General features: G+C 50.5%; 1 protein-coding gene across 1 annotated transcript in view; it reads right to left on the bottom strand.

Moving 5' to 3' along the window:
* Positions 1 to 12,364, bottom strand: part of TONSL (tonsoku like, DNA repair protein) — a 33,352-nt gene extending 20,988 nt beyond the window's left edge. Inside the window, exons 1-10 of the mRNA XM_081012486.1 lie at positions 12,245 to 12,364; positions 10,471 to 10,566; positions 9,214 to 9,356; positions 7,842 to 8,025; positions 7,487 to 7,616; positions 5,976 to 6,147; positions 2,938 to 3,052; positions 2,693 to 2,841; positions 1,959 to 2,111; positions 1,080 to 1,205 (exon numbers count right to left, since the gene is read on the bottom strand). Coding sequence (XP_080868612.1) covers positions 1,080 to 1,205; positions 1,959 to 2,111; positions 2,693 to 2,841; positions 2,938 to 3,052; positions 5,976 to 6,147; positions 7,487 to 7,616; positions 7,842 to 8,025; positions 9,214 to 9,356; positions 10,471 to 10,566; positions 12,245 to 12,275 — 1,299 coding nt within the window. The 5' untranslated portion in view covers positions 12,276 to 12,364. The remainder of the gene's footprint in view (positions 1 to 1,079; positions 1,206 to 1,958; positions 2,112 to 2,692; positions 2,842 to 2,937; positions 3,053 to 5,975; positions 6,148 to 7,486; positions 7,617 to 7,841; positions 8,026 to 9,213; positions 9,357 to 10,470; positions 10,567 to 12,244) is intronic.
* Between the last annotated feature and the right edge of the window lie 4,172 nt (positions 12,365 to 16,536).

Genomic DNA, 16,536 nt, shown 5'->3' with positions numbered 1-16,536 from the left:
CTACTTTCCCAAGAACAATTGGGAACACACTTTAAGGCTCCCTCCTGTTTGTTGACATATCACATCAGGTGTGAGACAGGGGAGCTAGCTTCAGGGGAAAGCAGGTGAGTGAGATTTAGGGGGAAATGGTCTCATAGGTCAAACTGGGACCTAACTAGGCTTGCACACTGAAGGCTCCTGACAACGAGACCAGAGATTGTTTCCTTCTCATAGGCACCAGTGGCCCATTCTGCAGAAAACTGAATTGGTGCCCTGTGGAATCAGATCTGTCACTCTCCTCCCTGCCTATGATTTAATACTATTAATAATAATCATTATTATTAAATTTGTATACCGCCCTTCATCTGTAGATTTCAGGACGGTTCACAACATAAAGATACAGCATAAAAAGCACAAAATTTAGATAGCAATAAGCAATAAATATTATCTGGGTAGCTTATAAACAAGAAACTATTTTTTTAAAAATAATACAGTATGTAGTATTTAAAATAAATGACGAGCATTTTAAAAAAATTGCCAATTCCCCCCTCCTTTACTAGCATAAATGGTTTAAAAGATTAAACTATGCTAGGCCGTAGACACCCAAGATTAGCTTGAAGTGCAATTAAAAAGCCGGGTAAATACAAGGGTGATCCTCACCCTTGTAATCTTCTCACTGGAAATTGTTTTCTTGTCTTGCTACCATTGGTGTTTTACTTTTGTACAGTGACATCTACTTAAATCCGTCCACAAACCACATTGGAAACATAGGCTAAGTTAAATAAATAAGTATTGCCTCCATTTATGTGAAAACTGTTAGGCTGACCCAGTGCCTCTTGAAACATGGCTGAGCCTCATGTTATGATGCTACAAGCTGCGATGGGAACGCCAGCACTCTTCTGCATTCCCAGGTTTTCTGATTGGATGAGGATGCGTGGCAAAATTGTCCTTGCCACGTTGCAGGATATGATAAACTAATGGTTTTATCACATAGTTGTTGTGTGGTGATGCTATTTATTAACTCTGGATGAATACTACGAAGCATCCACGCTAATACCTTTAGTATTGTGGCGTCATCCAAACCCCACTGCCGGCCTCACCTGCAGCTTGGCGTCGCAGGCATCCTCTGCGTAGGAGAGAGCCGTCTGGAAACATCTCTGCAGCTCTTCATAGCTCTCTTTGGCCTCCTCCTTGGAAAGGGCGATGTTCAGCCACGTCTTTCCCTCCTGGCCATGGACAGAGCAAGCTGAGTTCCAGGAGCCGTCTGGCTTATCTGCCCACCAGTTCAGCATGTTTATCTATTTATTTTGGAGCATTTGTACCCCGCTCTTCAGCCACAAAGGCTCCCAGAGCAGCTTAAAGTAAAGGTAAAGGGACCCCTGACCATTAGGTCCAGTAGCAGACGACTCTGGGGTTGCGGCACTCATCTCGCTTTATTGGCCGAGGGAGCTGGTGTACAGCTTCTGGGTCATGTGGCCAGCATGACTAAGCCGCTTCTGGCGAACCAGAGCAGTGCACGGAAACGCCGTTTACCTTCCCGCCGGAGCGGTACCTATTTATCTACTTGCACTTTGACGTGCTTTCAAACTGCTAGGTTGGCAGGAGCAGGGACCGAGCAATGGGAGCTCACCCCGTCGCAGGGATTCGAACCGCCAGCCTTCTGATCGGCAAGTCCTAGGCTCTGTGGTTTAACCCACAGCGCACACACCATCAAAACAAATTAGCCCCTACCCACAGGCTTACAATCTTTTTTTAAAAAAAACCTCACACGACACGCAAGGAGAAAGGGAAAGGAAGGGAAGAGGAAAAATGAAAGTCAAAAATTCAGGTGCCAGTTTCTATACAGCTGTTCCTACAATGCCCAGTTGGCACAGATCAGGAGCAGGGAATGTTTGCTTGGCATCCAAGTAGCAGAAGTCCTGAACTGCCTCGCTTGGCCCTATCCCATCCCTGCCCTGCTCCTAGCCTGCCCCCCTTACCTCCAGGGGGTTCCCCTTCCGCAGGGCCAGTTCGGCCTGGTAGTGCTTTATGGCCTGGGCATGGTCCTTCAGGTCTCCAAATGTGGCGGCCAAGGAAACGTGGATCACAGCCAGCTCTTGGTCTGGGCGCTTCAGAGACCGAGCGTGGCACAGCTGAGAAGGAAACAGACAAACCCAAACTGCCGTGGCAAAGAAGCTCAGGGCACCCCGCAGCCCATCGCTGACCTTTAAAGCCCTAAACGGCCTCGGTCCTGTATACCTGAAGGAACATCTCCACCCCCATCGTTCAGCCCAGACAATGAGGTCCAGCTCCGAGGGCCTTCTGGTGGTTCCCTCATTGCGAGAAGTAAGGTTACAGGGAACCAGACAGAGGGCCTTCTGAGTAGTGGCGCCCGCCCTGTGGAACACCCTCCCTTCAGATGTGAAAGAAATAAGCAGCTATCTTATCTTTAAAAGACATCTGAAGGCAGCCCTGTTTAGGGAGGTTTTTAATATTTAATGCTGTGTTGTTTTTAACATTTGATTGGAAGTCGCCCAGAGTGGCTGGGGAAACTCAGCCAGATGGGCGAGGTATAAATATTATATATTATATTATTATTATTATTATTAGCGCAAGCCTGCGCCAGAGCTCTGGGAGCCCTCAAATGCCAAGTCCGTCCAGCTGGCTGCTCTACAACCTCTCCTCCTTCAGGTCCTCGCCCCAAGGCCACCTTTAGCCCCAGGAGGTGCCTCACCTGCTTCTCGTAGGCCTCCAGAGACCGGTGATAATCTCCCGCCTTGGAGAACAGGTCGCCCAGCTGCTCGCAAAGCCCTAGGGCTTCTCGCAGGCTGCCGGTGGCCTCTGCTTCTTCCAGCTCCTGCTGCAGGCGGCTGACCTTTGTGGCTGCCAGAGAGAAAGAGAGCCACGAGCTGTGAGGTCATGTGTGCCCTGGTGCCTGGGCCCAGGGGAAGCCCCCAAGGGAGCGACATCGCCACTCACCGTAGCGCAGGCTGCGGCAAACGCTCTCCCGCTGCGGCGGCTGCTGGGAGCCCAGGCGATAGGCTTTCTTCAGGGAGCGCTTGGCTGCCACAAAGTCCCCAAGGCTCAGCAGGACCTGTGGGGGAAGACGGAGGGTCAAGCGGGGAAGCTGCTGGGGGCAGCTGAGCTCCCTCTTGAGAGGTCACCCAGGAGTGTAGCGATCAGATGGGATTACTATGAGGAATTATAAAATATGCACCAAGCCATTGTGTCCGCCATGAAAGCGTCGTGTTGACTGGGTTTGATTCATTGACAATAATTTCTGATCAAATCCCACAAGCCTCTGCATCTCTGGCCATTTTCTCTGCTGTTCATTTTCTACGCCTGACAGGCACGTATAAGCATTCTGAAACACAGGCCAGTTGCTTCACAGGGCATCCTCAGTACATAAAGTTAATAGGTTACTTTAATGTAGTTTGTTAATCTTTAGATAGAACTTAAGGGCCAGGAAGAGAGTTCACAAGGAGATGGTAAATACTACCCATCCTTCCTCTCCTGTTTATACTACCCATCCTTCTGTGGCGTTCCCAAAGCAAAGGAAGGATTGGACTCTGATAAAATACACACACACAGGCTTGACCAGCAAGACTCGGGAGGGGTGCGTATAATAATAATCCCTCATAAACAGGAATAAACAGGAGAGGGAGGATGTAGTGATCAAGAGGGATTGCGATGAGGAATTATAACAAATATGGAGTAAGCCATTTGTGTCAGCAATGAAAGCATTGCGTTGACTGGGTTTAAGCCATTTTGATATCATTTTTTATCAATCCATGCCTCTGCATCCCTGTCCTATATCTCTTGCTTGACAAATCACACACACAGGCCAGTTGCCGGTTGCTGCATCAGGCATCCTAGGCCATAAAAGATAGTAGTCAGTTTCTTTGATGTACCCTTCCTTGATTCTGTTAAACTTAGGGCCTGGAAATAGTTTCACAGGAAGGTGATAAAGTTACCTATCTCCTTGCCATCCTTCCGTCCTCTCCTGTTTACGACCTCCGGAGTTTCCTAAAAACATTCCTCCTTGCTTCCTCTTTTATTTACTCTGAATTACTGGTACATATGCATGCTCAAGTAGGAAATTAGCTCTTTGTAGTTTGAATCTTTAACTTTGTCCCACGTGGGGTTTTTTGAAATGCTCAGAGGAAATCTGATTGATTCTTACGAACACTGTGCAAAAAGTTCTTTTGTGAATAAAACGACCTGGGCCAGAGGGTGGAGAGGAATTATTATTATACGCACTCCTCCCAGAGTCTTGCTGGTCAATCCTCCTGTGTATTCTATTAATCAGAGTCCAATCCTTCCTTTGCTTTGGGAACACTACAGGGAGGAAAGGCCCAGAGAGATCTCAAGAAGAAGAAGAAGCAAAAGGCCTGAGATGAGGCTGCTGGATCAGGCCAGTGGCCCATCAGATGCCCAAATGGGGAGCCCACAAGCAGGATCTGAGCACAGCAACTCTCCCCGCTCTTGCTGTGGTTTCCAGCAACTGCGATTCAGAATTATTGCTGCCTCTGACTGTGAACGGAAAGCAGAGCAACTGGGGCTAACAACCACCGACAGCTTTGTCCTCCATGAATTTGTCTCCTCTTTTAAAGCCATCTTGGCAGGCAGCTATCACTGTATTACTGATGAAGAGCAGCCCAGTAATATTTTAAAATAGATTTTTTAAATAAATCTCCCAAGTGTGCAAAGTGCCAAATGGGAACTTGTTAGGATGCTGTGACCTCCAGCTTGCCTGGAAACCTAGATTCTAGCTTCGCACATGAAGAAATGTGAAGAGGTAATGGTAGAAATAGTTGACGTATCAGAGACAGGGAAGGAAATTAAAGAAGCTCGGGTTAATTTTTTTCCCCCCAGCTGATTTTTCAAGCTTTGGAAAACACCATTTAGAAGTTTTCCACATTTCTAAACTGCTTCTGAACGAGAGCATTGTTTAGAAGTGCGGTTTGTCTTCCAGCTGCAGCTTGATGCGTGTTAAGTTCGTGCAAATTGGCTCATCAATAGAGACACCATATTCAAATTACTTGTTGACACCTGGCTCCAAATACAGTTATTGTCATGAGACTCAACTTTGATTCTCACTGCTCTTAGCGCTCCTTTTTCACACAGAGTACATTTTGTATGTACATAATTGAGAAAGCCAGAATAATTGACATGAGCAAGGTTTTATACGAATGTCTTCCCGCGTCTTGGTTCATTGTACCATTGGACTTGTCGGAAGAGTGACCCCAAAGTTCATCTAGTCCAGCCCCTTGCAGTGCATGAAACATGAGTTCAGCCCTCAAATGCTTCACAAATATGATTCGGGGGGGGGGGGGAGGTGTTATTGGGTTATTTTGATTATATGTTTTGTGGTTTTGTATTCTGATTTTGTGCTGTGACTCACCCTGAGACCTCCAGGTATAGGGCGGTATATAAATTCAATTCATAATAATAATAATAAAATGGAAGACAATTAGCCATGTGGCTTCTGCGCCAATAATTCACAACCCATGTTAGAAGGGTGGAGGAGAGAAGAGGTTGAGGAGGAGATTCTGTGCTTGCAAGACGGAAGAGACTGAGGGCATAGCTCTACTCCAAAAAGGTGTCAGATGCAGACTGGGGACACCTCATCCCACTAACACAAGAATTAATGGGAACCACCTTTGGAGAATGGATCTGAGGCGATTCAACCAGGTAAGAGCATCTCACACACAGAACCCTGTCTAACCCTGGAACTCACCCCCACCACTCAAAAACCCCGGTAATGGTCATCTTTTAGACGGACGACTCGCACCGCGTCACTGTTTCCCTTTGCAGACAAACCGGAAGCCCAATGGGAACCATCTTTGGAGAATGGATCTGATGCGATTCAACCAGGTCGGAGCATCTCACGCGCAGAAGCTCCACACAGCCGCTTCCCCAGGCATCACACGCACCCCCGTCCCCAGGCCACCGCAGTCCCCGTCCCCAGGCCAGAGGAGCTGGAAAGGCGCCTGCCCCACCTCTGCCCCCCTCACCTGGGCAATGCTCGCACAACACTCGCTCTCCATGTACTTCTCCTTCATTTTGCAGGCGCACTCCCGCGCCCTCTCCAGGCAGCGCATGGCCTTCGAGTGCTCCCCCTCCCGCAGGTGGATGTTGCCCAGGTTGAAGTAGGCCCGGTAGAGGTCTTCGTGCAGCTGAGTCTGCCTAGGGGAGGAGGGAGAGGAAGCCTTTGACAGCTGCTCGACAGCTGCTTTGGACTACAGCTCCCATCAGCCCCAGGCAGCACGGTCACATGATAGGGGGGAGATAGCGAAAGCACAGCACATCTGCCGACGGGGGCGGGTGGGAGGTTACCAGTGTGTAGCCGATCAGTTCAACTCCTCTTAGCTAGGACTCCCAAGGCTTGCAGACAGCAGCCTGCAGCCCGAAACCCAGGGAGCGCAGTGGGGCGCACCCCGGGCAGATATCCGCAAGACTGGAGAGCCCGGTGGGAGTTCCCGCCGGGCTCCCAAGGCTTGCGGATAGCAGCCTGTTCTGGGGCTGGGGTCGGGGGAAGCTCGGGCTTCCCCCGCCCCCAGCCCTGCAAGCTCCGGGAGCAATGGCGAGGTTGCGCAACCTCGCCTTCACTCCCGGACCCCCAGCCCCGAGGCTAAAAACGAAGCCAGGACAGCTAGCGGGATCCATCCCGCTCGCTGTCATGGCTTCTTTGCTCTTTGGGGCTCGGGAAAAAAGAGAGGGAGAGGGGAAAAAACCAACAATTTAAAATACATGTTAAAATGCAATTTAAAATGCAGCCTCATTTTAAAAGCAGCCCATAGATCAAAACCATAAGGGGCGGGAAACATAAGGGTCAGACTGAGTCCAAACCAAAGGCCAGGCAGAACAGCTCTGTCTTGCAGGCCCTGCGGAAAGATGTCAAGTCCCACACGGCCCTAGTTTCTTGTGACAGAGCGTTCCACCAAGCTGGGGCCAGTGCTGAAAATTCCCTGGCCCTAGTTGAAACCAATCTAACCTCCTTGAGGCTCGGGACCTCCAAAGTGTTGTTATTTGTGGACCTTAAGGTCCTCCACGAGGCATACCAGGAGAGGCGGTCCCGTAGGTACGAGGGTCCTAGGCTGCATAGGGCTTTAAAGGTCAAAACCAGCACCTTAAACCTGATCCTGTACTCCACTGGGAGCCAGTGCAGTTGGTAAAGCACTGGGTGAATGTAATCCTGCGGCAAGGACCCCGTAAGGAGCCTCACCGCGGCATTCTGCACCCGCTGGAGTTTCTGGGTCAGCTTCAAGGGCAGCCCCGTGTAGAGTGAGTTACAATAATCAAGCCTGGAGGTGACCGTCGCATGGATCACAGTGGCCAGATCAGGGCGAGAAAGGTAAAGGACCAACTAACTGCTTTTAAAGCCATCCAACCCATAGTGCAAAAGTTCCATAGTTTAGCTACATGTTGCATGGCTCTGCAAAACGACCACATGACAGGACCCTACATAAAGGTCAGGGGGAGGAGGAGAGCCCGAGAGCCCCACAGGGCCCAGCCCAGCCCTTACTCAGAGATGTAGATGCTCTTTTTGATGTAGTAGGCATGCTTGGCCGGGTTCTTCAGGCTGTCGTAGACCAAGCCCAGGTTCAGGTAGAGTCGCGCCCTCATCTCGCTGGCCTCCCGCTGTGGCACTTCCCCTGTGAGAAGGACGCAGCCTGCCGTTACCCCCTGCAGGTAGCAACCCGCACACAATCCTCCTCCCAGGGGCCGAGAGGGTGGCCCTCCATTCAGCTCACAGAATATGCTGTTTCAGCATCCGCCAAGGCAATGTCAAGGCCCGAATTCTCAGCAGAGAGAGTCTCAGGACCAGGCTCCTGGCTGCAGCTCCCTCTCGGCTCCCTTCCCGCCTCCGCCAGAGGTACCTTCCAGCTTCTCCTCCAACACCTGCAGGCTCTTCATGAAGGCCGTCTCCGCCTCCTGCAGGGCCTCGCTCGAGGGGTCACTTTCCGCCATGAACATGTACGTGCGGCCAATGGTGGCCCAGGCCCTCTGCTGCTCAATGGGGTTGCAGAGGGAGCGGGCCAGATCCAGGTGGCGGCGCTGGTGCTGGAGTTAGGAACACAGAGGGGAGGGTCAAGGCCAGGTTCCCCCGGCAGCATCCATCCCCAGTCCCACGAGAGAACTGGAAGGGCCTCAGAATTCTGCTTTTCCGTCTCCTGGTCCAGGCCCCCACCTCCAAAGCAGCCAAGGGCCACATTCCCTTCTAGACAACCTTCTGGGGGCCACGTGCTAGGTGGGCAGGGCCAGAGGCCAAAGTGGATGGAGTCATTCATGCTCATGTTACCTTTGTACTGTAGCTTAATTGCTACACACACTCATGCGTTCCTCTCTATCCTGCATCCAGAAAGCAAGAAGCTCAAAGGAACGCAGCAAAGGGGTTGATTTACTGTTGCAATGGTTTATGGCTTATCAATAGCAAGGTCCCTGTGGTGAAATACAGATGAGATGTCTTGTGACTGTGGAGCAAAATCATTTGGGGCTTTAATTTTTAAAACTGAACTTCACCTGTAAATCTCAGGGTAGTTCACAATATAAAAACACAGTATAAAAACACAAAGTACGTACATAAGTTTATATGATTTGTGTCCTTTGTTCGGATCTACAGTGGACACTCGGGTTGCGAACATGATCCGTGCGGGATGCACGTTCGCAACCCACAGCGTTTGCAACCCGCAGCAGCACGTCTGCGCACATGTGGGTTGCGATTCGGCACTTCTGCACAAGCTCAAAATGCAATTCAGCGCTTCTGCGCATGCGCAACCGCCGAAACCTGGAAGTAACCCTTTCTGGTACTTCCAGGTTTCAGCAATCCGTAACCCGAAAAAATGCAACCTGAAGCGTCTGTAACCCGAGGTATGACTGTACAGTCATACCTCGGGTTGGATATGCTTCACGTTGAGTGCGTTCGAGTTGCGCTCCGCGGCAACCCAGAAGTAACGGAGCGTGTTAATTCCGGGTTTCGCCGCTCGCGCCTGTGCAGACACTCAAAATGACATCACATGCATGCGCAGAAGCGGCGAAATGCGACGTGTGCGTGCGCAGACATGCCGTCGCTAGTTACGTTTGCTTCTGGATGCGAACGGGGCTCCGGAACGGATTATAAATAACAGTTTCAAAGCAGTTCTTGAAGTAAGCACCACTTTAAGGGATTTTGTCAAAACCGGGGGGCTTAAAGCCGCGATCTCTGGAAAGAGCTTCTACCCTCCAGACTCCCGCCTCCTCCAGCCCTCGCACCTTCAGTGCAGCTTCATAACTCTCCAGCTCAGCCAGGCACTCCCCAATTTTCCGGTGGGCCACAGCACAGCCGATGGCATCGTCAACACTCTCCAAGAGACGCAGCTCCTGCCGGTGCTCCTCCAACGCCTCCTCAAAGCGCCCTGCCAGGAAAGAAGGGTCAGCGGTGGGCCTTAGAGGGCAGGCAAAGCAAGTGCCATGCACATGCTATTGCACCAAGGGAGTGGAGGGAGAAAAACGCATTTCACCAGTGCTTTTCTCCCCTAGATGCGCCAGAGCAGCTTGGGGGCTTGCTCAACTGAGCGTGGGGAGTCTTCTGCGCCTCAACTGAGCAGGTTAAGGGACCACCACCTACTTAAAGTAGCTGTTTAAAGCTATTTCAAAGTCGCCTGGATCTGGAAGCCTAGGACCCATGTACCTACAGGACCACCTCTCCTGGTATGCCCCACGGAGGACCTTAAGGTCCACAAATGACAACATTCTGGAGGTGCCAAGTCACAAGGTGGTTAAGTTGGTCTCAACTAGGGCCAGGGCCTTTTCAGCACTGGCCCAGACTTGGTGGAACGCTCTGTCACAAGCTGCCCTTGAAGCTGACCCAGAAACTCCAGCGGGTGCAGAATGCCGCGGTGAGGCTCCTTACGGGGTCCTTGCCGCAGGATTGCATTCACCCAGTGCTTTACCAACTGCACTGGCTCCCAGTGGAGTACAGGATCAGGTTTAAGGTGCTGGTTTTGACCTTTAAAGCCCTATGCAGCCTAGGACCCTCGTACCTACGGGACCGCCTCTCCTGGTATGCCTCGTGGAGGACCTTAAGGTCCACAAATAACAACACTTTGGAGGTCCCGAGCCTCAAGGAGGTTAGATTGGTTTCAACTAGGGCCAGGGAATTTTCAGCACTGGCCCCAGCTTGGTGGAACGCTCTGTCACAAGAAACTAGGGCCGTGTGGGACTTGACATCTTTCCGCAGGGCCTGCAAGACAGAGCTGTTCCGCCTGGCCTTTGGTTTGGACTCAGTCTGAGCCTTATGTTTCCCTCCCCTGATGGTTTTGATCTATGGGCTACTATTAAAATGAGGCTGCATTTTAAATTGCATTTTAACCTGTATTTTAAATTGGTCCCCCCCCCTTTTTCCCCCTAGTATGTTTTTACTGTGATTTTATTGGTGTTAGCCGCCCTGAGCCCGGCTTTGTTTGGGTAAGCTGGGGTATAAATAATAAATAATAATAATAATAATAATAATTATTACAGGACACTCACCATGACGAGCCAAGATCCCTCCCAGCTGGTTACAGAGGGCTGCTTCCTCCTTCAGGTCCCCCTTCCGCTGGGCTTTCTCCTTGTCCTTCTGGAGCTCTGAAGGACAGCAGCAGCAGAAGACCCATTAGTCTCGTCCGGTTAGAAAACATGGATATTTACTGTGTTAATTATAATGACTATTACTATTAATCTTGAGAGTCCCATGGACTGCAAGAAGATCAAACGTATCCATTCTTAGGGAAATCAGCCCTGAGTGCTCACTGGAAGGACAGATCCTGAAGCTGAGACTCCAATACTTTGGCCGCCTCATGAGAAGAGAAGACTCCCTGGAAAAGACCCTGATGTTGGGAAAGATGGAGGGCGCAAGGAGAAGGGGACAACAGAAGACGAGATGGTGGGACAGTGTTCTCAAAGCTACGAACATGAGTTTGACCAAACTGCGGGAGGCAGTGGAAGACCGGAGTGCCTGGTGTGCTCTGGTCCGTGGGGTCACGAAGAGGCGGACACCACTAAACGACTAAACAACAACAACAGATAAACCCTTGGTTTACCCTAGGCATAGGCAAGCTCGGCCCTCCAGATGTTTTGGGACTACAACTCCCATGATGCCTAGCTAACAGGACCAGGGTCACGGATGATGGGAACTGTAGTCCCAAAATATCTGGAGCGATGAGTTTGCCCATGCCTGGTTTACCCCCTGTGATGGTGGTGAAGGGGGGGGGGGCTAAGGCGGTCTCCCTGACTTAAAAATGAGTTAAATATATTATGCAAGCTCCCACTTCTACCCCCCCCGCAGGTAACCCTCCCCTCCCCCCCAGGTATCACTCTCCCTCCCTCAACCCCTCCAGGCAGGGGTGCCAACTTGAATAAAATGGGGGAGGGGTCTCTAGTTAAACCCCGCCCCACCTAATCAATCGCACGACGCGGTGCCCCCCCGACTTAAATGGAAATGCCCATAAACTTGGGAGGTGTCCTTGAATATTTTATTGGGGGGGCGAAGGGCCCCCTGAGTTGGCCCCTCCCCCTCTCCCCTTCAGGCAACTCTCTCCCTCCCCCAACCCCTTCAGGCAGTTGGGGGGGGGATTCCTGTTAAGCCCTGCCCTGCATAATTGATCACATGACAGGGCGCACCCCCATGCCCATCAAGTGGGGGGTCTCGAATATTTTATGACGGGGGGAGCGAAGACCTCCTCCCCCCTTCAGGTAACTCCTCCCCTCCCCCAACCCCTCCAGACAGGGGTGCCAACTTGAATAAAATGGGGGGGGGTTCTAGTTAAACCCCGCCCCACATAATCAATCGCATGACGCGGTGCCCCCCCGACTTAAATGGAAATGCCCATAAACTTGGGGGGTGCCCTTGAATATTTTATTGGGGGGGCGAAGGGCCCCCTGAGTTGGCCCCTCCCCCTCTCCCCTTCAGGCAGGGGGGCCAACTTGAATAAAATGGGGGGGTTCCCTCAGTTAAGTCCCGCCCCGCACAATCGATCACATGACGTGGCGCACCCCCCCATTCCCTCCCCCAACCCCATTCCCAGGGTCTCGATTATTTTAGGGGGGGGGCGAAGACCTCCTCCCCTTCAGGTAACTCCTCCCCTCCCCTCCAGGCAGGGGGGCCAACTTGAATAAAATGGGGGGGGTTCCCCTCAGTTAAGTCCCGCCCCACATAATCGACCACGTGACGTGGCGCACCCCCCCATGCCCATCAACCTGGGGGGCCCCCGAATATTTTATGAGGGGGCGAAGACCCCCCCGGCCCCCCTCCCCCCCCACTCACGGCGGATCTCTCGGTCCCGCGCGCCCCCCATGGCCGCCTCCTCCTCCTCGTCTCTCTCTTCTCTTCCGCGCCAAACTCCCGCTCGCCCGGAGGGCTCCCCTGATTGGCCGAGCCCTGGCGCGCTCCCATTGGCTGAGCGCCGCCCAACCGCGCGCCGCTTCTTCCTCTTCCTGGCCACGCCCCGAAGAGGCGGGGCCAGCTCAGCTGCTGCTGCTGCTGGCTCCGCCCCCCGGGCTGCTCCTCGGACGCCTCTCTCTCTCTCCGGCGGGACTCCTGCCTGATTTCCCAGAAGGGGGGGGGGGGGGGAAGGTTGCTGGAGCTGCCCCAGGGCCGGATTGAGGTTGGATGCGGCCCTAAGGCAGGGATCAGCACACTTTTTCAGCAGGGGGCCGGTCCACTGTCCCTCAGACCTTGTGGGGGGCCGGACATATTTTATTTGGGGGGGGGGGAATGAATGAATTCCTATGCCCCACAATTAACCCAGAGATGCATTTTAAATAAAAGGACACATTTTACTCATGTAAAAACACGCTGATTCCCAGACCGTATGTCCAGCTGTCCTTTGTCAGCAACAAATGGTCGCTGTTTTTGTGTTGAATATATGCTATACCAGGCACCCCCAAACTTGGCCCTCCAGATGTTTTGGGACTACAATTCCCATCATCCCTGACCACTGGTCCTGTTAGCTAGGGATGATGGGAGTTGTAGTCCCAAAACAGCTGGAAGGCCAAGTTTGCCTATGCCAATGCTATACAGTGGTACCTCAGGTTACAGATATTTCAGGATACAGACTCCGCTAACCCAAAAATAATACCTTGGGTTAGGAACTTTGCTTCAGGATGAGCTAAAGTGGTACCTCAGGTTAAGAACAGTTTCAGGTTAAGAACGGATCTCCAGAACGAATTAAGTTCTTAACCCGAGGTACCACTGTACAGTAATTTATGGACCTAAAGCCATTTGCACATGCAGAATGTAGGCACCCTATATATATAGAAATGAGCAAACCAGTGATATTTTGGGGAGCAGGATAGCAGGCGGGGCTCATTACTTACATCACAGGAGCCTACACAAAACACTGTTGCTGTATATTGGTGTCATTTTATTTGTTTTTTATCTTATATTTTGGAAATGTACATTCAGTGTTTGTTTTTTCTTTAAAAAATTGTCCCCCCCCCCCAAGAGTGGGACCCTAAACTATAGCTTGTTTAGCTTATATGTCAATCCAGCACTGAGCTGCCCCCTGGGACTTGGCTTGTGGGGAGAAATCTCCATAGCAAGTAAGCAGACTCCAAGCATGGCAGAAGGGCCCAGGGGTTAGATCCTGACATTCTGAAGACATCGGAAGGCAGCTCTGTTCAGGGAAGTTTTTAATATGTGACATTTTAATGTCCCGTATTTTTTGCTGTATAAGACTCACTTTTTCCCTCCTAAAAAGTAAGGGGAAATGTGTGTGCGTCTTATGGAGCGAACGCAGGCTGCGCAGCTATCCCAGAAGCCAGAACAACAAGAGTGATTGCTGCTTTCGCTGCGCAGTGATCCCTCTTGTTGTTCTGGCTTCTGAGATTCAGAATATTTTTTTTCTTGTTTTCCTCCTCCAAAAACTAGGTGCGTCTTATGGTCTGGCGTGTCTTATAGAGCGAAAGATACGGTATTTTTCATCTTTGCTGGAAGCCGCCCAGAGTGGCTGGGGAAACCCAGCCAGATGGGCGGGGTACAAATAATAAATAATAATTATTATTATTATTATCCCCGCCGAACCAGAAAGCACCGAGGAGGGGCAGGACTGGTGAGCAGCCATCTGTTTCTCAGTCTGGTCTACCTCGCAGGGCCGGCATGAAGATGGAACAAGGGCTTGATCCGCCTTCCTTGGAATTCCAGCAGGCAGCAGGGAGAGAGATGGAGCACAGCTGGGAAAACACCGTCCCCCTTTATTAACTTTGCTAAAGGTGGATTTAGATGAGTAGCAAAGGCAGATCCAGCTCTAGTTTGTTCTACAGGGACAGCTGCCCCCTTCTGCCTTATTCTGCTGCCCTTTTGCTCAGAGAGACGCAGCTGGAAGCCTCTCAAGGGCATGCTGGGACATGTAGTCCTGCTAAAGCATAGGCACCCCATGGAGACAGAGTGGACAGTTTATTTTATCAAGCACTGCTGAGCAAGCGCAATGGGGCATGCTCAGTGACAGCAACTGAAGCCCTTTGGCTGCCCACACTTGGGATCTGAATTTAGTGCATTCGGTATGGAGAGGGCGAGAGATGCGTTATTCTGATGAGCTCGCCACAAGGTCCTTTCCTCCAACAAAAAGCGGACAGTCCTCGTGGAAGCTGCGCAGGGCCATCAACTGCAAAAAGTGCTTCATATTGATTGTGTTGCAAGGCTTAGGACAAGGTGGTCAGACAGTGTGGCTTAAGGCTATGGTGTGAGATTCAGAGCAGGGAGATTTGTAGCTGTTTCTGAACCTCTTCTTCACTGGACCAGTGAAGACCAGGCCACTGGCCTATCCTATATCCTGTTCTCACAGTGGCCCATCAGAACCCCTCAAGAAGGATCTATGCTCAAGAGCCCTCTCTCCTCCTGTGGCTTCCAGATTCAGAAGCATCGCAGCCTCCAGCTGTGGAGGCAGAACCCAGCCATGTCTATGTTCTTATTTCTATTTTGTGTTTTTATATTGCATTTTTGTTATGAACTGCCCTGAGATCAATGGACAAAGTATGGTCTACAAATTTAATAAATAATAATAATAATCCTGGTTGGTAGCCATTGACGGCACTCTACTTCATAAATTTGTCTAATCCTCTTTTATAGCCATCTAGGCTGGTGGCAACTCAGTATGCTTTGCTGTGGCTGGACTGGATTGCACCCAGGGAGATAATGGAACAATTGCCAGCTTTGAGCTATATAAACAAAGTCTTCATGCCAGGTAGTCAGGGCTGCAAATCAATCACCCAATCCACTTTTATCCATGTTTATTCAGAAGTCCCACTGTGCTCAGATTACTCCCACATCAGTGTGCATACAATCACAGCCTGCATTTATCAAGGGCATAAAGCCCCTTTCCTAAGGGAGAAAGCTATAGAGGTTGGGGCATTTTGTTTGGAGAAAAGGAGAAGGGAACCTAGGTTAGAAACCTGAACATATCCACCTGCTTAAAAGCCCTACTGAACTTGGATGGACTAGTGAATAAGTGTAGGATTCTGATGCAGAGATGCTAAAACTATGAAGGTTGGGGAATGTTATTAATTTTTATTACACCTTCTTGCCAAAATGGCTTCTCTGCAAAATAGAAAGGGTTGTTCCCTTTCATTCTGTCACTCACACGCAATTCAAAATAGAGGTTATCCAATGAAACTGACAGGCAGCAGATTTAGGAAATGCCTCCTTCACCTAATGCAGAATTAGTTAGTGGACAATTCTTATGCCGGTTTCCAGAAACAGCTGAACAGCAATGAATGCCGCATACCTGTTACCTGATCATGTCAGGTTAGGGCAGCAGGGAAAACTTAGAACATTGCAACTCTGTTCTCTTTTAGCATAAGGTTAGTTAACAAAGGTTCTGGTGGGCTGAATGTGTAGAGACATACAAACAGGTCTAAGCATCGCACTGTTTAGACCTTTAACCTCTCTCTCCAAATTGTCCATCACCTCTCTAAGTACTACTGCCTTTGGGGACCCTGAGGTCTTGCAGATAGCAGGCACCATCGTAGTTCCCTCTCCCGGTCTGCCCCACGGAGAGCCTCAAGGTCCACAAACAGCAACACCCTAGAGGTCCCGGGCCCTAAGGAAGTTAGATTAGCTTCAACCAGAGCCAGGGCCTTTTCAGTAATGGCTCCGGCCTGGTGGAACGCTCTGCCTCATGAGACCAGGGCCCTGCAGGATCTGATTTCTTTCCGCAGGGCCTGTAAGACAGAGTTGTTCCGCCTGGCTTTTGGCTTGGAACCAATTTGATTCCCTCCCTCTCTTTCTTTTTTCTTTCCCTTTCTCCTCCTGCGATGAGGCTACATTTCAATATTTTAATGTTTCAATATTTTAATGTTTTATTTTAATTTTGTTTTTAAGTTGTAATCATTCAACTTGTTTTAATTATTGCTTGTTAGCCGCCCTGAGCCCGGCCTTGGCTGGGGAGGGCGGGGTATAAATAAAAATTATTATTATTATTATTATTATTATTATTAATGGCAAGCTCAGGTGGCTGAGTACAAACAAGTGTGGGGCTGCTAAAAAAACCACCCAGTTGGTATCAACACACCCAGGTGAATTCTGAGGCATGCAGAAGGACAATTCACAAAAAAAAAAAA

Source organism: Podarcis pityusensis (assembly GCF_964106645.2).
Source record: "Podarcis pityusensis genome assembly, chromosome: 7".
NCBI classification, from domain to species: Eukaryota; Metazoa; Chordata; class Lepidosauria; order Squamata; family Lacertidae; genus Podarcis; species Podarcis pityusensis.
This window is presented reverse-complemented; position numbering and strand designations above follow the sequence as displayed.